At 52.0% G+C, this 25036-nt stretch overlaps 1 protein-coding gene across 1 annotated transcript in view; it reads right to left on the reverse strand.

The window, feature by feature from the left end:
- Positions 1-8813: 8813 nt before the first annotated feature.
- LOC143425200 (uncharacterized) overlaps positions 8814-25036 on the reverse strand; it is a 29590-nt gene continuing 13367 nt past the window's right edge. Inside the window, exons 2-3 of the mRNA XM_076897825.1 lie at positions 10943-11085; positions 8814-10835 (exon numbers count right to left, since the gene is read on the reverse strand). Coding sequence (XP_076753940.1) covers positions 8949-10835; positions 10943-11085 — 2030 coding nt within the window. The 3' untranslated portion in view covers positions 8814-8948. The remainder of the gene's footprint in view (positions 10836-10942; positions 11086-25036) is intronic.

Here is a 25036-nt window from a genome sequence, read left to right on the forward strand (position 1 = left end):
AAAGATCGAAATCTAGCGTTGTGCCACGATCGGAGAGTGCCTCGAGAGGAATTTGTAGAATTTGGAGGAGGTAGGGGTAGCTGAGACGCCCGATGGATTTAGGTGTAAGTCGGGAAAGGGGCTGTTGACAACGAACGGCAGTTGTGAAGTTTTTCAGGGTACGGCTAGGGTAACGTACAATTCTATTTGTTGGATGATTGTACCGCTGCGAAATCAAGTCTGACGAAGATCGATCGGACAGCATTTCGGGCGTCAACACACGGGATCGTCGGTTCCCCTGTTCAACCCCACTAAGGTCGGCACCGCCGTCACTCTCTCACAGATGCTGCCAATCCTGGTTAAAGTTTCTATTAAGAAATTCCATTTAATGAAAACGCGTACCAGGCCACGGCGTTAACGTCAGAGGATCGACGCACAATGGCGGCCTTGATTTGGACCTTGAAACGAGAGGAGGAAACGATGAGAACTCGTGAGGATGGTATCTCATTCGAGCTGTATTACAATTAGCTGTGAACGGAGTTTGGTTGCTGGAGCATGTGTAGCCAAAGTTGTGCAGTTGATGCGTCATTTTTTATGTACCGATCCAGGCCAAACATGCGGTTTTAAGTGATCCACTTTCGATAGAAGTCAAGTCTGTTTGTTCGCTATTGGCGCCAATCTAAGTGACAAAATAGTTTTCTATAAAAAATTAAGTAGAGATGCTTTGGTTGTCAGAATCTGAGGTGACCTTCGTTTACTACATTGGTTACATTTTTAAATATTACTACTGTTGGTAGTTCGTATTTCAAGGTAACAATGCTTTTACTACCCGATGGAAACTAAGCAGTTTCAACCTTTCGCGAAGATAAAATGCTTCGTTACGAGTTGTCGATAAAGAAGCAATCTGTCCAATCCTCTGCAAATATATATATATCTGCGAGTAAAGTAGAAATCTTCCTAGCAGTCGATAAAATAGTGCTCTACCAATTGGACGGTCACTAAAACGTGATAAACGGATGGAAAAGATTGAAATTGCCGGATATTTGAGCGCGGGACACGGTTGAAAACGGTGGACGTAGATGGGGTTGAACCCAGGCTACTTTTCCATTCTGGTCGGAACGAAACAGCTGTTGTCCCGAGTTTAGGGGTGGTATCCACTGTCAGATGCTCCGCCTATAAATCAACCGAGCTCATAGGGGAGACAGGCGGACGCCATGTTAACATACATAAACAAACCTTGCGCTCCCTAACTGATAAACGGTGAAAGCTGCGCGCAACAAGCGATCCCGTGAACTTTTTAATAAGGGTTGCGCGACAGGAGGACACGTAGTAACGACGGTAGATGAAACGCAAGGCGCGTGTATCGGATGGAGAGTTCCACGAAGAAGAATCGAACCGGCTGGCCAGGGATAATTAATAAATGTCAATCAGTTCCGTGGAATCGAAGGTGTCGGTGGAGAGGTACGAGCTAAAATGATTTTATGCCTGTCTTATGAACAATCTAATGTTACCCGACCGATGGACAAAGATCATAGGACGGCTAATGGTCGAAGACCCGTTCGTCTCGAAGACCCCGAGACTAATCAGCGCGAGCATTAATCATCCCCGTGGATCCTCGACCTAATTTTCGTAAGGTCAAGTCGCAATGGAGACGTTGATTGGATTCCACGTCAGACCAGAAGTAAACACCTTTTCCCTTCTTTCGCTATCCACCGTATCCTCTTTTCTTTTATTGAAACAATCATTTAACCAATAATGGAATATATCATTCACCTTCGTTCGCTCGTCGCGATTCATCATACGACGTTCGACTCCATTCATCACCGAGCGTAAGTACATTGGATTCGAACGTCGCCTAGTCAGACCAGCAACTGGTAAAGTTACTTAAAAAGTATCGCTAACCTTAAATATGTATTGGGGATGTATTTCGTTGCTTTGAAAAAAGTTGCAGCAACCCTGGAAGGGCGATCGTGTACGGTGATCTTCTCGTGGAGTCTGGTTCGTTGAATTTCCAGCGACAACGAGATCCACGAAGCAACGGTGGGATTCTTAATGCGGTCCGTCGAAAAAATATTGCTGGGTAATTGTAAACCGCAGCCTTCCGCGGTGGCGTGGACCGTTTATCATCATCTCTATAGGTCGCCGAGCGATGTTCGGGGGTTCACCGGTGCTAAGAGTTAAAACCTCAGCATGACTGGTGGCCTCGGTAGCCGATAGACGTGTCATTTACGCGTCTACGAATCAATAGCCGCTTCACTTTACACCCACCTTACATCATTAGTCATTTTATAGGACCGTTATACAGTGTGCCCTCTTTACATGCACCTAGCCCCAACCCCTGGTCGCCTCTCTTATTAGAAATCGAGTCGAACTTGCACATCTTATCTGTTCCATGGTTTTTCTTCGTCTCGCGGAGTTTCGTAAAATCCCTTCCACCCATTCATCGATCTACTTACCTCGTTGTTATTGTCGTTCAATATACAATGCTTCAGAACTTCCTCTGGATCTCTCAGTGGCGTAAATGAAATCCCCTCGCTGCAGCCAATCCTAACTCACCGACCATCGATCGAATCGTATCCACGGAAGCATTTTTTCGGGAACGCATCCGAATCCGCTCGCGGTAAGGTGAAACCAGATGCGGAACAATTAATAAAGTGTATCGGGGAGTGTCCGAGGCGTAGGAGAGATGCGGCCCCGACTAATATTCGAATTCTGCCGTGACACGGGGCAACTAATCATTCTAACGACCCCGTGTGTGCACGTACACGTGGCCCTGTAGCGCGGTGTGTGCGTGGAACGGTGGACCCGGGGCTTGGCCCCGACCAAGAAACGCCGAATGGTTTTGCACGCTTACCGCTCGATTTTCGGATCTATCACCCTCCGGGTAGCCTGGGCCTGCCCCGCTCTCGGCTCGCTCTCGACCGCTCTCCAGCCTACCCTATCGAGATTTATGGAACGTGTCAAATCGAACGGCTAACCCTTGAGTTCTTAGTTAAGTCTGTTGGACCTTGTCCGTACACCTACATCCGTACAGTCCTCGACGCTCTGAATCTGAATCGACGCATCGTTGTTTTTAACGTATCCACCGAGTTTGCACCTTTGTTCCACGAACAATATGGAATCGCGTTAGTGATTCACGACCTGCGTCAACCGGGCGACAGGTTTGCTCAACATTTCCAACGATGAGAGACCGCGAGGCGTTCGGTTCTGAGCACCGCGATGCACGTGAAATATGTCTCATCCCTTATTCATCAAAGTCGTTGGTGGTTGAACTTTTGTCCATCAGCATCCTCTCGGTGGCTGGCAACGAACGCTTGTTCGAGGCCCGCGCGAGAGACAAGTGGTACCGCGTCAATCACCCTCGTTCTCCATCCCCGGTGGAACCAGGCGCAGTTCTCCTCTCGGCGTACCTACCACCGGGAGAGCGGTACGCAGAGGCGAGATCCGTAATTTCTCGTGTCCCCGTGCACGGTCGCGTGGCGTGTAAGATTCTATTTGCGGTGCGAGCACGCCGGGAACCTCGGAGAGTACGCTGCGAGGGACCATGTGTAAGCAAGCGGCCGAGCAAAGCGCAAGGTGTTCCCGCGGTGAAAAGTTAACGCATCGCGGACGTATGCAGCCGTGTGCGCGCGTATAGAGGAGGCGTGTAGAGCGAGTGTAGAGCGTGGAGGCTGCCGCGCGCGGCCGCTTCCTTCATCTATCATGCGAACCATGACAAACCGAGGCTCAAAAGCAGCCGCCAGCGTGGCAGCGACTTCTTGCCTTCTACGCTTAGTCTCAGCTGAGCCTCTACCTGTCCGCTACGTGGGATCTACTCGCCTCTCCCGCTCCCTCCACATTTATTAACATTTAAGCGTTAACGACATTTCTCTGCCCCGTGAACGGGGCATCGCCGAAGAAACCGGAACCGTCCGCGCTCTGCTCCTCGTTCGACGCTCGCCTCCTCCCTACCAAAGGGTTTCGGGATTCCTTTCGTCTCGGACGACCAGACTTACTCGTCGTCCACCGACTTCTTTCGTCGGGGGACACCGGTGGTACCTTTTCTTTTTCTCGAGAGAGAGAGAGAGATCCTCGAAACAGCGTGGTTTCATTGTTTTTACAATTTTTTGTTTTGTTTTTAGCGTTTCGTCGCCGCGTTCTCGCGTTTCCAACCGCGCATCCGTAGCGACGTGTTTGTTTTCGACCAATCGGTTACCCCACCGGAAACGGGTTCCTCGAGGGAAAAACGGCGGATCGTTATGTTTCACTCGGGACTCGAGAAGATTATCGGAAATCAATTTCGGTGGTTCGCGCGGGCCGGCATTAGAGGCGGTTTTAAGGTATTCGCGTACGAGGCGCAGGGGTCGCGCGACGCTCCATCATCGAAATATCGCGATTACAGCGAGCGCGCGATCGAATCGGTCACGGGGCGGTTTTTGCCCGGCTGCCGAGTTTTTTGCCCGCCGCGCATTATGTCTTTTACAGTTTAACTTTCTACATTACACGAAACCCCCGGCGTTTCATCACCGCGCCACTGCGCCGCGAGATTTCACCTCTGAAATGAGTTTCTCGTTATTTACGTTTTTGCGCGAGCCCACAATTACGCGACACTAAACGTCGAACGAGCCCGGCCGTTTTCTCCCGGCCGACATTTGCTTTTCGTCCGCGACGCGCACTGTTACGCTTCCATTCTCGTCGCTCGTTCTTCTCTCCTCTTTTTCCTCCGTTTTTTTTTCTTCTTCGACGACGCTTCGAAATTATTTACGCGAGGTTCCCGGGAAAAAAATTCCAAACGAAAAGCGTCGCGCCAACATTAATTCATCCCCCTCTTGTACTTTTTTAAGAGGTTGTTTAGCGGAGGAGAAATAAAAATGATCGGTCCCCGCACGTTTTCAATTGGAAAGTTTCGAAAGAAAATGGTAGGTGGAAGGAAAACTGATCAAAGGATCGTAGGTTAGTCGACAGCTTGTTCGAGGCGAAAGTCGGCGCGGAATTCAGGAGTTTTCCGGTGTTCGACTATATCGGTCGGAAAGCAAAGTGGCGTGAATGAGTCGTCCCTTGACGATCGTAAGATTTATGGTCGCGACGGTCGGACGGGGAGGCCAAACATTGCGCGACTCGGGGCTAGTAACCCTTGACTTCTCCTTCGTCCACACCCCCTGCGACCCCATGCGGTTGCGATAGTGGTCGCGCGACTCGTGATAAAAATATGACTGTCCCGTAAAACAAAATGTTTCTTCTTATCGCGAACTTCTTCTTTTTCCCAGTAGATAAAGAATTCTTCGACTACCCCTTCAATTCTCACAACGTAAACATTCCTCTCTACGGTTTCCATTTCTCTTTCGAGTTCTTCTCTTTCCTCTTTCGAGAAACTAAAAACCAGAGAAGCCCAGTAAGAGAACAGAGCGATGGTTGGCACCGATGGTGATAAAAAAAACGCGATATCTAAGGATTCGTCGAAAGCGCGATTCCCCCGGTTTTCCGGTGGTTTTTTCGCCCCGAGGTACTAGGCCAGCCGCCGGAAGGGCGGCGTTTCCATCGCGGAGAAAAAGTTAATAGCGTGGAGAAATTAGCCCGACAGGGGGTGGGCGAGGCGCGGTGAGGCGAGGGTGGAGGTGAATCCAGGGGTGTGTGTGTGTGTATGTTGGAGCAGGGAGGGCGGTTGATCGTTGATCGGGGGGTTGCGTTTCTCGCTGGGGTGTTCTGCACAGATGCAACGATAGCAACAGTTCGGTCGGCTCGTTCGGACAGGAGGCCGCATATGAGCTGGCCGGCGCGCACCGCGTCCTATGGGCTTGACTCACACGCATCGCGCGCAGTCATCCATCATTGTCAGTCTCTTCACTGACACAGCCGTACGTCCGGTCTACGGACGCGCGTACACACGGGACTCTCTCGATTCGAGATCCACCCGGCCTCCCTCTCGCTTCGACGAACGGCTGCCTCGAGCTCTGATTTCCCGCGAAACCGAGCCCGTAGCCGGGGCGAACGCGTGGCCAGCGGGACGATCGCCTCGATCCTACGCGGAATACTTTCGCGACCGGTTAAGTGGAATGCGTATCTTTAATTGTGATCTCGCGAAACGGATTTGCCAACCTCGAGTCAACGCTGCGAGTATTAGGGGTAGTTTTCTTTCTTCCTGTGGTTAACATTTCTTTTAAGATAGCTCGATTCTAAAGCTTGCAGTCGATAGATTGTGTAACATAATTTAACGAAAATATAGTTAAGTTGGTCGAAATGTAGAATACAAAGACGAGACGCAAGGGATAACACTATTCAAGCTCGCGGACCGGAAAATGTAGACCGAATCTAATGGTTATTCGAGCGTATCCTTGGAATGATCGGCGATACGAGGATCGGAAGGTGGATACACGTGTAGAACGCCCGAAGGAACGTCTGAATTTCGAGGATCCCTTTGGACGGGCTCGCGGGGCAGCCCGAAATGTATGTATTCGGATCGGCGTTTCCTGCGAGCCCCGCGTCGGCGAAGGAAGCGACGATGATGGATGACTCGAAATATCAGAGCAATCGAACTGAAATATTATTTTTAGCGCGGCCCTCTCGCGCCGGGCTCGATCCATATTTTACCGTGGCGATGCGCCGCATTTATCACCCTATTAAAATTGATTCGCGCGCGCAAATTGCGCGCTGTCTTCGGGGATCGTGCCCCTTGAACGGTCCCGGCCGTCCTCTCGCGGCTCCAGGCTTTTCTTCAGCTGCCAGCGTCGAAATCGCCCGGCGGAACTCGTTTTTTGCGGCCCCGTCCGCCGCTTTTTAAGCGGACTCGGACGAGATCGCTTTCTTCTCTCGGTTTCGAAAACGATTTGGCTGAGAGGGGATGCAAATAAGGGAGACGACGATCCAGTTTTAATTTTATAATGATATCTTTTATTATCTCTTCCACATTTCCATGTCCACTTATCATCGTCGGGTTTACTTGCGTAATTCGTGGAGGGGGTTGAACTAAAACGCGACCAGCCGGAACAGGGTGAAACAATCCTGCGTGTTGCGTCTGTGTGTGAACGGATGTACATGATGACCGCCTTCTTCCCGTTATTACTATTTATTCTCACTTTTTGTCCGTTTTTCGCCCTCCTCTTACGTTCGATTTCACAATCAAGTCCCCGGCTCTCGTGGTTAATCATACATTCAGAATCGAATAAACAACGTGTGTACTCAAGTGTGTGTATGGGCCTGTACGCGTGGTACATGTGTCTCCGTGTGTCCGTGTACGATTATCGTAAGCGCGCTATGTACAAAGAAGTCCTCGTGTAAACGATCGCGGCTCCCTAATTGCTATATTCGTTAATTAATTTATACAAACCAGATATACGACGATCGGGCGCACTATTAAATATTTTTTTTTTTTTCTTATTCCCGCCGTCGAGACGAGGCGACGATGAAGATTTCCTTTCTCGTTTCCCTTTCAACGCGTACGCCATTTAAACTGTGCCGCCCTTCTCTATTCCGCTCGCTCGACATCTGCGGAACCAGATCGAAAAGGTAACGCTGGGGTACGTCGGTGGTCTTGGTGAAAAAATGATCGAACTCCATTCTGAAACTCGCCACGAGAACACTATCGATCGGACGCGTTCGTCTCGTGTACCATGAACGCGTGGCAAACGAAAACTGTGTCATTCCGCGTGCGATCGAAAATAAATAGTCGAGGATGTGATAGCGTAGCGATCGAAACGACGTCGTTCGACGGATCGTTCGAACTTTCTCGAGGCGTCCAATTGTAAGAAGGATGCCTCGAAAATATTCCTCGAAACGACGTCGATCTCAGTCAGCTTTCGTCATTTTTTCACGTAACGTTTTCGCCCTGATCGAAGAACTGCGAGTGGGTTCCTCAGCATCCCCTGAAACGCGACGCGTTCACGTTCACGCGATTGTCTACCGTTCTTCAATCACGACCGACGCTCTGCACGTGGTTTCTCTCTCTTTTCTCTTCCCGTGGAAATCCTCGCCTCTCCCCACTATATGTATACGTAGGTTTCGTATATGTACACGCGTTATTTCACTAGGAATTATTGCTCGTGGATTGCTACCCTTGGACGCGTCACAGTTCGAACATTCGTTTCCTCGATCGTTCGGTGAGCGTGTTTCGGATGATATTCGAACAGACACGGAAGTGGTTTCTCGTCGGCGCGATCGCCGTGTACTCAGTGTTAAACCGTTCCGCGCGGCAATATGGCGCCGGCGGAAACGCTCGAGAGCCTCCCCTTCGAGCTCGAATCGAATCAATTACGCTAACGATAGAAATAGTCTTTACGTTTGAAAGATTGCACTTGCACCTCTTCATTTTCGGCTATTCTTTTATCTCTAATCTATTTACACGCGCACGCCCAGCCACGCCGATCTCGTGTCGCACTGTCAACGCCAGGACTCGATCGCCGGCCGATTCGACGCGTTCACGACGAGCCCCTTCCGGTGGTTCGTCGATACGGTTCGAGTAATCATTGTTTTACGGACGGAGATGATTGCGACGGCCGGCGTGAAGATCATCGATAGCGTCCCCATCCCTTATTCGTCGAAACTAGCCCGATTCACTCTTCGGATCACAAGAAATTCATCACGCACTTTGACTCAACATTCAGTCGCACCCACTGCAGAGCGTTCTCAACATCAGAGCTCGCTACGCACCACCATCCCTCGCCAATCGACACCACGGTATCCACAACGAACGCACTGGTGCCAATCGATCGTCTCATCGTCATTCACCATCTTCCGTTGCTTCTTCCCTCGAATCCAACCGTTTCGACGAGACCTTCCGTACCACCTCGAACGAGTTTCTCACTAATCGACAGCTCGTCGATTACCTCCGTATCACGTGTCACGATAATGGCGAGACGCGAACCAACGATACCGCGGCCCCAGCACCCGTCACGATTCCCAGCGAGCCACCCCAAGGTGTAGCATCAGTACAGCGCGTTCAGCAGACACTGCTCGTCGCTCCAGTCCAGCTGACAAGGGTTCTCCGTCTCGTGAACTCAGCTGAGTTGATAGTACTCCGGGGCGAAGTCGTTCGCCAGGTTCGTCAGGAAGTTGAAGTCCGAGGAGCTGTTGCTGTTGTCCGCAGAAGGTGGCGGCGCGGCCGTGTGCACTGGTTCCGCGTAGAAGTTGCCGTAGTTGTAAGTGTCCGCGTTGCCCTCCGCCTGAGCGGCGCTTCCAGGCGGAGTGATCACAGCTGCTGTCGCTGCGGCGATCGCAGTGGCCGTCGTGGTCATCCCTGGCGCTGGGAACGGGTCTGGCGAGGACACGTAGCTGTTGGGAATGTTGGACGCCTCGCCGCCCTGGTGAACGTGGAGCTGGCTGGTCTGCTCGTAGTAGGCGTTGGGGTGGCACTTGGCTGAGGCGCGATAGTCGCCGGAACTTGGATGCATCGGCGGCTGATGAGCCACGTAGCCCTCCGCTGTGTGCTGTTGTTGGTGTTGCTGTTGCTGTTGAATGTCGTTGTAGTAGTGCTGTCCAGTTTGAACTGAGACAGCGGCGTGACCGTGGGTGGCTAGATTCTCGCCAGTGGCGTGGTAGTTACCACTATTGGGGTAGCCATAGTTGCTGGGTGGCATGTAGCTCTCCGCAGTTTGTTCGTGTTGGCCGGAGTAGCCTTGGCTGGCGTTGTAGGCATTGCTGCCTTGCATGCCTCGATGGTAGGACGCGTGATACGGTGGCCCTGCTTGGGGGTAGCCGTTGTACTCGCCGCCAGTGGTGGCGTACTGGTTTTGTTGCTGATGGAACTGCATGCTGGCGTTGTACATCGTCCTGGAAGAGGCTCCCGTCGTTGCGCGGACGTGGTGTCCCACTCTGGAGCCTAGTACTTGGTTCTGTCTGGCGTATAGAGGATGAACGTCGCCTGGGTACGAGATCCTGGGTTGTTGGTACGTGTCTCGAGAGCAATAGTTGCTCTGAGACTGTGTTTGTTGAGTGGCTGGAGGTACCGCCTGCCTGTTGGGCACTCCGTTTCTGTAATCGACGGCGGAGGTCGATTGGTAGACGTTTTGTTGCTGGAAGTGCGTCTGTTGGTTGCTGCCGATGTTCCTTCCGCCGTGAGGCGACATTGTGCCCGCATTGGTCGATCCGTGCATCATCGGGGCAGCCACTGAGCTGGTCGACGAGGGAGAGCTTCGAGGTTTTTGCATGTACGCGGCGTGCGCCGTTTGGATCCCCAAGGGACTACCTTGCTGCAGTTGAACGGACACTGGGGTACCGGGTGTAGAGGACGGTGTTAAGCTTCTGGTGGAGTTCTGTCCAGGCAGCACGGGTGTGCTGACAGTGGAGTCTGGCATGGCTAGGAGGACTCCGTTGCTGTTCACGGAGCAGAGCTCCTTGGTGTTGGCCGACGGGGACTTCTTGCTGACGGAGATCTGCTGTTTGTTCGGGTTCGGACTCTTGTGTCCGCTCTCGACTTTCACTCTGACGTCGCTCGACAGCTTCTTGCTGGCCACGCTCGGGGACGTCACCTCGCTGCCGTCCTGGGACCTCGAGTCGTCGTCGGCTATCATCTTCTCGAACGAGCTGGTCACGCTGTTCGTGCTGCCGACGCTGCTGGCCCCGTTGCTGTTCGCGTTGAACGCGGGGTTGCTGTTGTTGTTGTTGTTGTTCGTCGCTGTAGGCGTGTTGTTGTTGTTGTTGCTGCTACGACGACCCGAGGAGCTGAGCTCGGTTACGTCGCCAGACAGGGTGCTGCCCACGTCGCTCACCCCGGAGATATCACAGTTGTGGCAGCTCTTCTTCTCGTCGCCGTCGATCGCCAGCATCTTGTCGCCCTTCGACTTCTCCATCCCGTCGGACGTCGAGCCGTCCTTCTCGTCCCCGTCCTCTTTGCTCAGCGTTTGCCGTTTGTGCTTCATCCGTCGGTTTTGGAACCAGACTTTCACCTGCAATCAGAAGACGAAGGAGGAGCTTTACGCGTGGTGGAAGGAAAGCGGATAAGGGATAGGCGTGTTCACGAAGGGGATCTCTCGCGTCGATGTATCGCTCTCACCTGCCTCTCCGTGAGGTCCAGGGACGCAGCGATCTCGATTCTTCGCGGTCTGCACAGGTACTTGTTGAAGTGGAATTCTTTCTCTAGCTCGAGCAGCTGCGTGTTCGTGTAGGCCGTGCGTAATCTCCTGGGCAGGCCATTTTCTGCGAAAAAAAAGAAAGAATACCGGATCGTTCTCTCGTTCTTTGGCGCCCTTCCCTTCGTCCGCGGTTTCTTTCGTACCACTTTGGTAATTGACGATCTTGAAATGGGAAAGCCGCATTTCATTAGACCAGGAATGTTAATTGTTCCGCGTACCGAATGCGTTATACTAATCGTCGATCGTAGATTCTCTTTGTCCGCGCGTTCGAACGCGCCGTGTCGCGTTCAATAAGTCACGCGGTCTGCTAACAAAGATTACGCTAAGATCCGCTAATTAACCACGTAATCGCCGCGCTAACGAGAGCTGATCAGAAATTATAATCGCGCCGCGTGTTACCATCGAATATCAACATAAATCTACGTGCCGCTTCTTAGAATAACCTCGAGTATATTCTTCAGTTCTGACAGCGCTGCGCGTAAACCCTGTTCGATAGCCTCTTATTGTTCCTATTCTCGTCTAATCGTTGCGTTTATCATAATTATTAGCAAAACCTGTCTCGTTAGTTCCACGTTTCCCTGTACGTCGTGCGAGCTGAGTATCGTGTCTCGAAAAGTGCAAAGAGAACAAAGAACGGACGGCAGAACGTTGCGAGAGGTGTAGAGTAGGATAAAACCATCCCCTCGACGAACCCTAAACAGCCACTAAACGCGAGCGCGGTATCCACGGGCAAAAGCTTGCGCTCGGTTTTTGCACGATTACCGCACACTCAAACGGTCGCTTAATTAATGATCATTTGGGCGTCTACGCGTGGGATGGTCGCCGATGGCTCGAACAATAGGCGCGGCGCGAGCGTACGCGGCCCTCCTGTTTCCATCCGTCTCGTTCCTTGCCAACTTTCGTCGAACTTCCCGGCGTCGCGTCGACGGTATTCCGTGTCGATGCGAAACATCTCTGGTAATTATTATCTGGTAAGAAACTTGTCGCGAGATAACGAGGGAAGCCCGGGTACGAAGGAAGGAGGAAGGGTCGCTCGCGATCGTTCGAGGGTGCGTTAGGGGGTGACGTTCGAGGTAAGTAAGAAGCCGCGTTGTATTATTACAGCTCCCTCTCTCTCTCTCTCTCTCTCTTGTTCTCTAGGATAGGGCGTATAGTAATTTTCGCGCTGGGACGATGTAAACAATCATTAATAGTCCGCTATCGTAATTACAGGATTTTACCGGGCGGCTGACACGCGGGTAATATTTCAATCAAAGTCCATACGCTTGCAGGTTCGCGCTCGCGCGCGATAGTCAAGCCCGAGGAGGGAATGTTTAAATGGCCGCCGCGCGGCTTAATGCAAAATTCAGCCGGGAAAACGTGCGGCCGATAAAGCAACGGCAATTAACTCGACGCGTTCATGGGAATCGATTTTTCCAGCCGGCCACCGCGCAGCCAAGCTAATCCGCGTTGTAACAACGTGACGTTTTACCTGACCGGCTTTTTTTTATTCCCCGTTCTTTATCCCCACCCTCTATTTTTACCTCGCCGAAGTTCCTTTTTCCTTGACGATGACGAAATAGCTGTCGCGTAACAGTCCCCGCCGCCTGTGTTCTAATGCCTCCTATGAAAATTGAGCTAGTCAAGTGGCTCGCCTTGGATGCGACGTTTACCGCGCTTGCGATTGTTCACTGTCGCAACGGTAATCGAACAACTATTTCCAGCGTTCCGCCTGACCGACAGGCGTATCGGGACGGTGGACGTTGGAACGTCGATTCGAAAACGATTACCCTTACTGATTAATTTCAGTTAACGAAAAATCACTCGAAATCACTCGTTGTCCTCTGTAACGTCCCTCTTCGATCCACAACCACGCGACCATTCGTCGACGAGCGAACAATTCGATCGCGCGACATCGAATTTTCCAGTCAATCGACCGTTCCGCGTGCCATAACCGATCATCCGCCACCTGGACAACCCGATACCCCGTTTCTCGAATCGCGCGATCGTTCCACGCGAGTTCTATTTTTTTTTTTTCTCCTCTTTTTTGACGAAAGCGAAGGGAGAACGGCTCGACTCCCGAGGGCCGAGATGCTAAACTACCCCATGGCGTGCGAGCGGATCGGAGGGCGGCGGACGAGGGGTGGTTTCGCAGCGGGATGAGTCGTCAGGGATCGAAGGATAGGTCGCAAGAGAGGGAGAGAGAGAGGGAGAAGGTCGAGCGTGGCAAAAAAGAAGCGAAGGACAGAGGTGGCGAGGGGTGAGTAGGGGGTTGCAGCAAAGTCTGCACGTGGAGTTTTCATAGAGTAACCGGGGGCAGAGGTGGAAGGCGTCGCGTGAGTGACACGGCCCTTATCGATATTTCCATCTTGGGATTTGCCGGCGTCGATACTTGTATCTGATCGCGGGCTTCGAGGGCTACGCGAACGGTCTCTGTTTACGCCACGCTCGTATCGTGGAATCGCTAATTTGCCGGCGAATATAATTGCTGTTTTATACCGCGGATACACGGCGAAGATCCTCCGGCTCTGATCGTTTCCCGACGCGTAGCCCAACGACGCCGAGGGGAATCAGCAACAGACCAAAGATCCCCGGTTCTTCCTCGTTTCGCAGCTCGTCACGGATTCGTTAATTTACGCTGCTTAAAAGTCAAGGTCGGGCTGCCTATTAACGCGTCACCAGCCGACATTTACGCTCCGCGGCGTAGACGTATTCGTGTTCCATCGGCCGGTGCAATAACGGAACGCTGCAGCGGACCATAAATCATCACGGGCCTCGGCTATGAAATTAGCGGCACTGTGTTTCCCTGCGAACTCACCCCGCGCGAGGAGAGCGCCGCCAGAATTTATAGAACTCCGATAAAACGAGCTTTAGGTGAAGTCTGACTTAACGCGGCACGCTTCAACGACTCCTCGTCCGCGCGCTCGATTCTTTCCTCCCCGCCCCTTCGTCCCTTCCTCACCGCTTTTCTTCTCCTCTTTTTTTTTTTCTTTTATTCCCGCGCCACCCACGGTTCTCCTTGTTTTTCGATGCCTCCTCGATCGATCGCGTTCTCTCGTCCCATTAAGTATCGCGCGGCATCCGTTATCGCGGCTCGCATCGGAACGCGGTTCGATATTGCTCGAACGACGATAACGCCGAGAGATTCCTGGAAACGCGATCGTAATAGCCTGGAAATTTTTGTTCCCCCGTTGCTTGACTGGGAAACGCTCGGATCAACCTTATGCGCGTCGGTATTCTGGTTTTCAATTTTTCCTTTTCAGCGAAATGGCTTCTTGGAACCCCTTTCGCGTCGAAGTTAACGAGCCAGCTCTCTGCCTTCGTATTCCTGCGAGACCTAATTAGACGAAATTATATGTTTTTTTCACGAAGACGCGCATTAATTATCCGCATTATCTATGCGATTACTTGGAAACGATTGCGAAGGTTGATGGAAACGTGCTATCTAATTTCAGAACAAAGCCTACGCGACTGGACGCGCAATGGTCGTCTGATAGTCAGCCAGTGGAAGAATGAATTTTTTCGTTTAGAAATTTGTTGGTAAATCGAATAAAAGTGGTAAGATCGTAGCGTGGTGTAGCGCGGTATTAAACGCGACTGGTATAATCACGCTCCGTTGTTAAAAGAATAATACCCCCAGCGATTGATACAATCAGTATACACGATAATCGTTTCACCGAATGGCGTCTAGAGAACACGAAGCTGACAATAACCATTAGCCCGTACCACCAATTCCGCGTTATCTCCGACAAAAATAATTGCAATCTCCATCAAGCTACCCCTACCGCTCGCATTACTTACAATCCACCCGTTCATTCTTCATCGTCACACTCGACCACGTTCGCAACCATCGCTGGCGAACAACGCGGCGCGCGGAAAGCGCGCCTCAACCTTTCGCATCCCATTTTCGTCCCGCTGGAATCCCTCCAACGAGGACCCATCGAACGTTCCGTTCGCGAACCCACTCCGTTCCCGACTCGAAATCCACGGATCCGGCGCGGGTCTCGCGTGTGTCTGTGCGCGCGTGCACGAACCATAATTATTGAAACCGAACGGCTGCGGCGGAGGGTGGCGAGGCGATGGGCGGAAGAACGAGACCGGGCAGAAAAGAGAGGGTGGCGTGCGCTCGAAACTCGGCAAATCCCGCGCGTGGGCTTTTCAGAGGATAAGGGTGGCCGGAGGGGTGCGTGACGGGCGAGATGGAAGTATCGCGTGATTGACGTGGGCCTCATCAGCATTTCGGTCTCGCGATTGGCTGGACGGACCTGTCGATCACCGGATATTCCACGCCTATCGGTTGTGTCCCGTGCCGTGCTGTGTGCACCGTCGCCCCTTTTCGAAACGAGCCCTCCACTCCTCCCGTTCTCTCGCGTGTCTTCGCATTTTCAGCTGATCGCTGCGCGGAACGTCTCGTAACCGCGATAGATTTCGAATCGATGCCAATCTGAACAGCGTCGCGTAGCAGGTATCCGCAAGAATCTACATTTGCATGTTAATCTTAACACGAGCGTTCCCACGCTTCCACCGCTGTTATTTACATAACAGTTAACCATGGCTTGTAAAAGAACGACGCACAATGCCTCGTGTCTACGATAATGTTCCTCTGGCCCGATGCAAAGTTAAACACGGCGACAACAAGCTGCGCGAGGAAGGGAAAAAAGTGAAACAACACGATGAACGAAAAGAGGTTACTAATAACCTTGCTCATAAATCCTGCGCGGACTCTAATGGACTCCGGTTCCGTAACGAAAGGGAAAAGCGAGGCGTGAAATTGTCAGCGTGCCTGCGTATCGCGGATTCGCCGATGGAATCGTTGCGTTAACCGGTCGGAAAAGTCTCGAGGAACGATCGAGAGACGGGCCTGGGCTAAAACGAGGGGGGGCGAGCGCGGTGGGGGGATAGGGAAATCGTCGGATAATGACGAAACGATGGACAAGAAATTACTGATATAAACTACCGAGGCGAAAGCTATTAACCTTTAGCACCGCGCGCGGTTTTTCAGACGGCAGAAATAAATGGCGCCCCGGCGGTGTGCGCGTCTCGAGCGGCGTTGCGCGCGTACCTTGCCGAGGAACCTTTGTCGCGACGCGATGCCCGGTGAAACGCGTCCTAAATCGCGAAAACAAATAACGAGCGGCCAGTATCCCCCTCGCCTTAAGTGATTCCCTCCGCGACGTTACCACCCAGGGAATATATTAGTCATCGATGACGCAAGTGTCCGTGAGGAACGAAGGTGTCGGTACAAAGCGCGTGATTTATCGCTCGTAGCCGTTTTCGACGCGCGATTTTCTTTTATTTCGTTTTTTTTTTTCTGGAGTACAAAGTCGATTTCGAATGATTTCCTGTGTCCGCGAGCTGTTGATGCCCCCATTGTCGCTGACGGCGCGCCACTCGAAGGGTGCTTTGTGTTGGGAGCGTCTTTTGATTCGACGATGGTATATAATGGCTGGCGAGGCTCGTGCACGCTTACAGTGTCTGCGAAATTGGGTACTCGCGGCAGCGAGTTACTTAATCCGAGGTAACAACGGACCGGTAAAGGTTTCGATAGCCTTCGAGCACTGGGCGGCGCACAGAAATAGTGCATGGAATCGCTACTTTCGCTGGCAACGAAAATATCGTGGTCGATAGTCTCGCGCTTCCTCTGGTTCTTGCCTCGAGTGGCCGAGGGGATGACGAACCGTCTGGTCCCTGGGCCGCGGAGTGAACAGCGGCGAGTGACGGCTCGTGGAACACGCGCCACCGAAATAGAATTTATATTTCGGAATACGCTGTGATACGCTGTCGGGACGACGGCCATTCCGTGCGTTGTTTCGTGTCTTTGGTTAAAAATCGCCTATGTTCAGGCTGGAACTAGAACGAGCGATTGAAATATCGCAAAGTTCAAAGTCAACTCGGCTTTTCCAAATTCAATTTTTGCCCTCGTCGCTATTTATACTCGAGCGCGCGCTCGTAGGAAATTGTGCAAGAGACTAGGAAGCGTAATCGAGCGACAGGTTCCTCTCTCGATCGTCGCTGAAAACGGCGACACGCGAGCGGGAATCAAAAATAGCGACGGCAGGAAAAAGATCGCGGAAAGAGTGCTTGGCCAGGCGGCATTATGAAAATAACAGCGGTCTTGTTAGACACGCCGGGTTCGTCATTCGTCGAGCGAGTACGAGCCGTCGGCCGTCGCTTCGCGCGATCTCCTCAAAGTGTAACAAAATGAGAAAACGTGTTCCTCCTCGGTAGCCAGAACTTTGACTCTGTGTTACGATTCGCTCGACTATTTTCGTTCCTCTCCTTTATTCTGTTGCGAGAGTTGCCAGTTAGGCACTGACCGAGCCATTTATCAGAATATCTTACGCGATGGACGCTTTGAAGCTCGACTGACTCCCATTGTACCCAAGATTCCTTCCAACCGAGACTACTCCCCAAGTAAATTGGGAGGACGATTCACTTAGAGGCACTCTCGATCCAATCTTATTCACCGCAGCAAGAGGAACAAATCTATTGAAATAAGAAATATTTCTAAAAAAAACAGTCGCAGAAAAGTACTGGTTCGAAACAAGAGAGAAAGTCGAGTGGTTGACGAAAAGAAAGTGGTCCACGATCATCTCTTGGCGCTTTCTCATCCTCCGTAGCTGGCGCTCTTCCTATCCGGTCTCGTTCGCCGGACCAGTTCCCTATAGACAGGTGGGACGGGTCGCATGATGGCCGCCTTTGTAATTTGTCTTTTGTTTCCCCCTTGGCCCGCGGGAAGAAAACTTGCGGGCTAGAACAAAGGGCGGAAAGAGCGGGTCTATCGACTGACGCGAGCAACGGGGCCCGTTTCCTTCGGCTTCCTTCGACCGACTCGCTCTATCCGTCTTCCTCCCGTGGACGCTCGGGTGCCGCGTAAACGCATGAAAAATGAGTGACGAGACGTCGAAACAAACGAGGGGACAGCCGGTTCCGCGTCCGAAAACGGCTGGGGAACCGATACCGCCGTCGTCGACTAATCGATGACCCCTCGATCATCGAGACCTGCCCTCGGGATTCGTCGCCGTTTCGTGTCAGTTCGCGCACGCGTTCATTTTCTGAACGGTTCTTCTTCGATTTTGAGAGAAGTTGGCAAACTCTGCTGGAAGACGAGAGATATTTTTATGTGCGGAGAAATACTCGTGACGCGGTTTTTGTAGGACTTAAACAAAAGGGGCTCTCGAGAGGCGCGCAACTTTCTCTTCAGCACCAGAAACAAATGGCCACGCTTTCGAGCGTGTTCACCAGCCGCAATCGTTAGACAACTCCTCTCTCCAGGTGTCCGGACGATTCCTCTTGCCACTCTGCGATCTAACAATTCATTGCATTCCTCCTCCTCCTTCGAAAAAAGGTAAATTCAAACTACGAGTGTACGCGGTAGCCTACAATTTCGCGCACTCGTTTCGATAATCAAAGAGTCTCGCTGGTTCGGGAAAGAAATTCGATTCTGGCGATTATAAAATTACTCATCGCCTAATGACGGGGTGCAGAGGCGATCGAGCAATTTACTGGCCGGATAATGGATAAATCGCTAGTGGAAACGCGAACCAGGGTCCCTGCGTGTCCATAGCAAAGAGAGAGAGAGTAAGAGAGAGGTTCGAATCGTCGTAAACTGTGGCTCATTACAGATTTATACGGAGGCGTAGCCTGGAAACGGGAAGGGAAACGTGGAAAACTATACGCGAAGGGTGGTTTAGGGTCGGTTTGCTTTTCGGTGCTCGCGGCCCGTACGAGCTATAATCAATTAACGCCAGAGCGAGGCAAGAACCACGGCCGACCGCAGCAGCCCGCAAAATATTCCCCGCCTTGCTGTTCCAGTTTCCAGTCGAACCGATTGTTTCCCTTGTTTCGCTCGTTTACCGCTTTATGGTATCGCTCGCGTCGATATCGAGTGGAGTTACAACGGTACAACACACCACTGACCAGGGCGATCCAATTTACGATCGAACTCGACGAAATCGATCGTTAATATCGTTCGAACATCGTTTAAGACAGTGGTTTCCGATCGACAAAGAGGCGGGTTACGAAATTATTCCTCTTAATGGGATCGCGGGACGACGCTCGGGTGATATTAATTGGCCACGATAAAGCTGACGTTTGGTATCCTCGAGAAATATGCAAAAACGGCGTAAAGAATCTCCGATGCGGATGAAACGAAAGAAACACCGCCATCAATTCACGCTGCCGGCGGTAGCGGCGTGCACGGCGAAACGGCGGACATTAGCATAGAATTCCGTAGATTCATGACTTCCACCTTTAACAACCTCGATGGAATATCAGAGAGCGAAACGTCCCCCGAGCGTCGCGTTACCGCGAGCGATCCGGTAGATCCAGGAACGCCCAGAGACGGTGGAAACGATCGAGGGAATCGGCTGGCGAAGTGTATCGAGGGGGAAGATCGGCGGTTTCGCGCGTCTCGTTGCGAGGCGGTCCGCTCACGTGTTGGAGGGCCTGTTTCATTAAAGAGAGGGATGGAAGGACTGGCGAGCGAGCGAGGGGTGGGCTGGGGAGAGGCCCTTCCGTTCATTAGAGCAAGTTCACCGGCAGCACCACGCGTGATGTCCCCGCGCGGGCCGGTAATCCGCTCTAAACCGCATATGCAAGAAGCACGTAACGACAGGGCGCACCTTGTTATTACCCGGCTTCCTGCGCTCGTTTCTGACGCTCCACCCCTCTCGCGTGTCCGTCGGATTTTTTCGCCGAGCGAGGTTTCTTCCGAGAACCGATGCTCGCCGCATTAGCATAACTTCCCGTCGCTTCGCTCGCCCCGCTTCTGGCCGCCGCGGCGCAAAAACCCGGCCGAACGACCCGCTAAGAGTAATCGCGGGACAACGAGAAGAAAACAGGCGGGGAATGAAAAATGTTGAAAAAATGTATACGGGATGTCTCTTGGTAGGGGGCATAAGCGGCTCAGAGATTATTCCGCAAGCTATCATAGGTCGAAGCGTCGTTGAATAATACCCGTTTGTTCGACCGCTCCGTTTCTGAGACGATCGATTTCGAGGGTGGTACCAGAAACCGAGATCGATTCAAATATCGAAACAATTATAATACGATCTTGAGGCTAGCTTTTTCCAAAAATTGAGACTCCGAATGAAAAGCTTTATGCCACGCTTTCGATTTATTCTCGCGCGAGGAATCGTGTCCGCTTCGACTGTCACCATTTGTATAGAAAAGAGTAGATGGCCAGAGGCAACGAGGCGTCGAAAGGGGTGGTAAAAGTCGCGGCGAAGATGGGGAAAGCAGGGGAACCAGAACGAAAAACGGACGAAAAGCAGCGGCGAGGGAGGGAGAGAAGGCGAGCAGGGCGAAAAAGTACTCGGCCGCGAATACGAGGAGGTGCGCGGCGCTGCAGCTGCCGCGGCGAACGGCGGCCATGTTGGCCACATGCAACGTGATTATGGTGGCCGCGGACGGGCACAGGCCCTTCTTCTTCTTCCTGCAAGAAAATTGGATGCACCGAAGAAAGAAAGAGAGAGAGAGAGAGACGTGTGTGTGCGCGCCCGTGTGCGCGCGCGTGAAACCACACTGGCCAGCCGAGGCTGAAGGCGTGCCGATGCAACCTGCAATCATCGGGGTGGAGCGACCACCTTCGACCCGTGCGTGCATCTTCGCGAGCCTCTCGACTCCTCCGGCTCCTCTGACTCTTCCACCAGCCACCTTCCTCGAATTCTCGTCCCTCCTTCTTTCACGAATTTCGTCCCTTTACTCGCGAACGGAATTCATTTACCGTTTTGCTTCTTTCTTTTCGAGGGGGAGAATGATTCGATACGAGGGATGCAGCAACTGATGATAGGGTTGGAAGGGATCGCGGATGGATGCATCGGGTTTTCGAGCCGGATTTTTTCGACATTTTTGCCCGTTGGGCGGAGATAAAGATGTTCCTCGTGGGATGGTTAGTCGATTTGGTTCTGTATACTGGTTCTTACCGTAGGTCATTTATTTTCTTCAGGGGGGGACGAGAAACTGTTCGGCGATGGAATTGGAGCGGGCAACGTGTTGTTATCTAAAATACTTTTTAAGATTTTAAGTGGTACACAGACTGGTTTAAATATTTATGGTACTTGGCGAGCCGAGTATAAGATGCATTATAATTTCAATGCCGCTGCGCGGTAGTTTCCCCCCCGTAATTACCCAGCCACGAGACCTCTCGAATTAACAACCTGCTCCCTTCGATCAGCGCAGGAATTTTGCAAATCAGCTTCAGAAGATCAGCAACCACGCGCAATCCAATCAAACCGCCCCCGGCTGTAGATCGTCGAGGAAAGAACGAAATGCAAACGAGTGAGCGGCGGAGACCGTCCGCCTTCGCTCGAACGACCGTGCAAGCCCGCGGTTCTTATAAAAATGTATGAACGCGTACCTTGCAGCCGCGCTAATTACAGCTAAAGGATTTATCAGCGCGGATCGGTGGCCCCCGGATCGGGGGTGGAAAAATGGACGACGTCGTGGAAGCGGATCCGGTCGCCGCGTCGTTTTGATTCATTGCTCGGTTGTGGAATTGCCGGTTACACGGCCTCGCCGTTTCGTTTTTCGATTCTATCTGCGTCGCTGTGATAACGAATCTGTGCTCGCGGCAACGGGCGTCGCGGCGCGGATTCGAGCGCGCGATCACGCGAGGGCAGCCGACAGCTGCGCTGCGTAACCCTCGCCAGGCTAACCAGCCGCGGACTCGCGAATCGGCTCTCCTCTGGGAAGCAGCGCGAGATAAACGTCACGACACCGCTTGCTCCGATAATTCATCGTCGTTCTTTGGATCTTTGACGCGGCAACGCGCGGACTGCGGCTTCCAGCTACGGGTGGCAGGTTTCGCCGTGCGGTTCGTTGACGCGGCGGGCTCGCGTTGCGGTCCGTTGCGTTCGGTTTCGGTGCAGTTGCCACGCGTCAAATTCATCCGGTCAATTAATATCAGATGGACAAGATAAAATATTAACGCCGTCTCGTAAGCAATTATCGCATGGTAATCCGGTAGCGACGTTCACCAGGTTTCCCGGACCACACGATCGACCGCGCCGCTGCTTGTCGCAATATTCACACGTGGCTATTCATCCGGCACAACATAATCTCCTGACTTCGTTCAGCCGCTTCGTAGCGATCGTCGCACGGCGGGCGCGGGAAAAAAAATCCGGCGGCGATCATTAATATCCCCCCAGTGAAAGAACAACACACCTGTACGGGAGGCGAGAGCGCGGAAAGAGGCCAGGATTCCCAACAAATAGATTCGTGACGCAAGAAACGCTCTCGCGACACCGGCGGAGTAAGCAAATGACCGAGGCAGGCCTAATAGGAAGGTTCGACCGGGGTAGGAAGAAAGCGCGCGGACGGATGAACGATCGCGGTCATCCGTCAGAATTTTTGCGGTATTTCGAGATAGAGGCGCCGGTTAATATGCGCGGATACACAGCCAGGGAACACGACTCGCCCGTAATCCTTGGCGATTTGTACCAGTCGAGTCCTCGAGCTGCTATCTAATTACAGGTACGCGGCGTATTCTAATCGCGGACGCCAGAAGGGACGCCGGGGAACGCGCTGCGATCAATTTCGCGTTTACTTGTTCGTTTTACTTTCTTTTTTTTCCTCTCTCCCCCTTTTCGACGAGGTTCAGTCGAGCTGTTCAGCGGATCGCGAGTGTACACCTTGTACCTTGGAACGTGGCCGAGGAATCGGGTACCGTTACCGCTTCCGCGTTGCGAATCGCTCGTTTCGCGAGGGCGCTGCTGGGAGTTGTGCAACCCGTCACTGTCGCGTATTCGAGCGATTGTCCAGGTGGTATCGTTGCGTCGATGTTTTAGCGGCTTTAACAAACCGTGTGTCCAACGTCAACCTCGTCGCGATTGGATTCTATCTTTCTGGACTCGAGGAGAAAATTGTGTTTACTCGAGGTTCAAGCGTAAAACAGTTGATACGTGTCGCGCGAGTGAAAGCATCGACTCTGACTATGTAACGAGTGGCAGAGAAGTCGCGCTGGAGATACGATAGCACTGCTTACTTAAGTCGATACAGCCGCTACCTACTGGATGGCGCGTCAGACGCGTGCACGCGAAGTGGAGTGAGCCGTCATTAAGTGGTCGATACTATTCGGTTCTATACTACTTGGCACGCGGAGCGAATGCTCTCTCATTTCTACGTTCACGTAATATTTTCTACGGAATTCGAAAGACGTATTGGGTTATAATTGTTCTGAAATACGTCCGGGTGTGTTTTTCACGAGGTAGGAACGTTTAATCGCTGGGTCGAGAACACGGGGGCGATGGAAAACGATTCTCGAGACGAAGGGTGGCCGGTACGCAAAACGGGAGTGGTCTCCGGGGGGATGAAAAGCGCCATCTTCCCATTAGACGCGAGATTGATTTTGCGAGAAGCTCCTTCCCGTAACAGGCGGACCGGCGTTCCCGCGTGGAGGAGCGCTAATGTGATTAAAATAATCCGACGATAATCAAAATACAAAGGGCCGGCCAATTTCGGACGAGTTTCACCCCCGTAATACCATTAAGATCGTGCCGCGGCATTCGCAGAAAAATAAGCCTTCCCCTTATGACCGGATAATCGCTCCTACCTACTCGAACGATTATTAATCAGCCTCGATGCTTCGATTCTTCTTCGTATCCTATTTTCTCGAAACAACTCGAAGACATCGGAGACTTGTTTCAGCGGCTCAGAGTGTTAGAAGTAGCAATTTTCATTTTTCAAAGGGCTGCGAGGAAACGAAGGAACTTTTAAAAAATTTCTTGGAACTGTCTTCGCAACGAATCCCGTTGCACTCGGGTTTTCGTCCTCCAAGTTCGGTTCTTGTCTCGCGACGTCCCCCGCCATCTACGCCGCTCCACCCCCGGGGATTGGAAACTCGTAGGCGGATAAAAAGTTTATTTTAATCTATACAAATTTTAAATCCTCCTTGGCCCACCCTGCGGCGGTGCGAACTGTCGCGACGGAAAATAAGATCGACCGCCCCTCGAACCGTAACCACCCCTACGACTCCGTCCACCATCTTTCTTGCGAATCTCGCGTTCTTCTGGCTTGTTCCCCGGGAACATCTCATTGGAACTTTTACTTGACCTTAGAGCCGACAATTCTCCGCGCGTTACACGAGTTTTGCTCCCTTATTTAAAATGAAAAAAGTGAGAAGAAAATTGTTCGTTCTCGCTCCAATTATCTCAATCTTTTCTCCTATCAGTTCCTCGTATGGAATACGAAAAAATTGTTATCGATGCGCATAATTTTTCAATGAAATACGATCTCAAAGAGCAGCAGGATTATCGATCACGTCGTATCGATTATAAATCGACACCTCGATCGTGATCGCGGTAATCGCGGCTAATTGGCCGAGGGTTTCCCACCGCGACGATGAGCGATCGTCGAAGCCGCGCGATCATCGCGCGCCTCTTTCACCCTGAGCTCTCCCCCCACCTCTCGACGGAAATTACACGCACGCCAACTTATTACCAGGTGGATTCTCACGTGTCGTCGGCGAGAAAGTGAAGTCCCGCGCGTACCGCGTCACGATCGATCGATATCCGCGCAATTAGGCGTCCGCCAGCTGACCAACCTTGCGCTTCTGGCACCCGGTGATGTGACTGATCGCGAGTCGCTTTTTTTCGGCTCGATCCAGCTTCGTTCGTTCGTTCGTTTCACTGCCTCTTCGCGGATTGATCGTCTGGCATTCAAATAGACTCATCGAGAAAGTATCCGAACGATTGTTATCCAGTTACCATTTTGTAATGGTTCGCGATGACGAGGGAATGATCGCACGATGCTTATCTGGGGTACAAGTTGACGTGCTCGTTGGATTTTTCGTACTTTTTAAACGAGATGGCAGGTGTTCTTGCAGAGATCCATCGAGAGATATCATCGACATTGAATATTCATAATTTTGCAATAATTAAAAAAGTGACACGAGTGCATCTTTCAAAACGTGAACGTTCCAAGATGACGGGAGCTTCCGAATTTCTGGTCGAGAGCAATGCAGAGCTACTTGTGGAGCGTCGTCATTAGAAGGATACGCGGAAGAAGGGGGTAGTCGCAAAACAAGGCCCACGGCA

Source organism: Xylocopa sonorina, chromosome 7, assembly GCF_050948175.1.
Source record: "Xylocopa sonorina isolate GNS202 chromosome 7, iyXylSono1_principal, whole genome shotgun sequence".
NCBI lineage: Eukaryota > Metazoa > Arthropoda > Insecta > Hymenoptera > Apidae > Xylocopa > Xylocopa sonorina.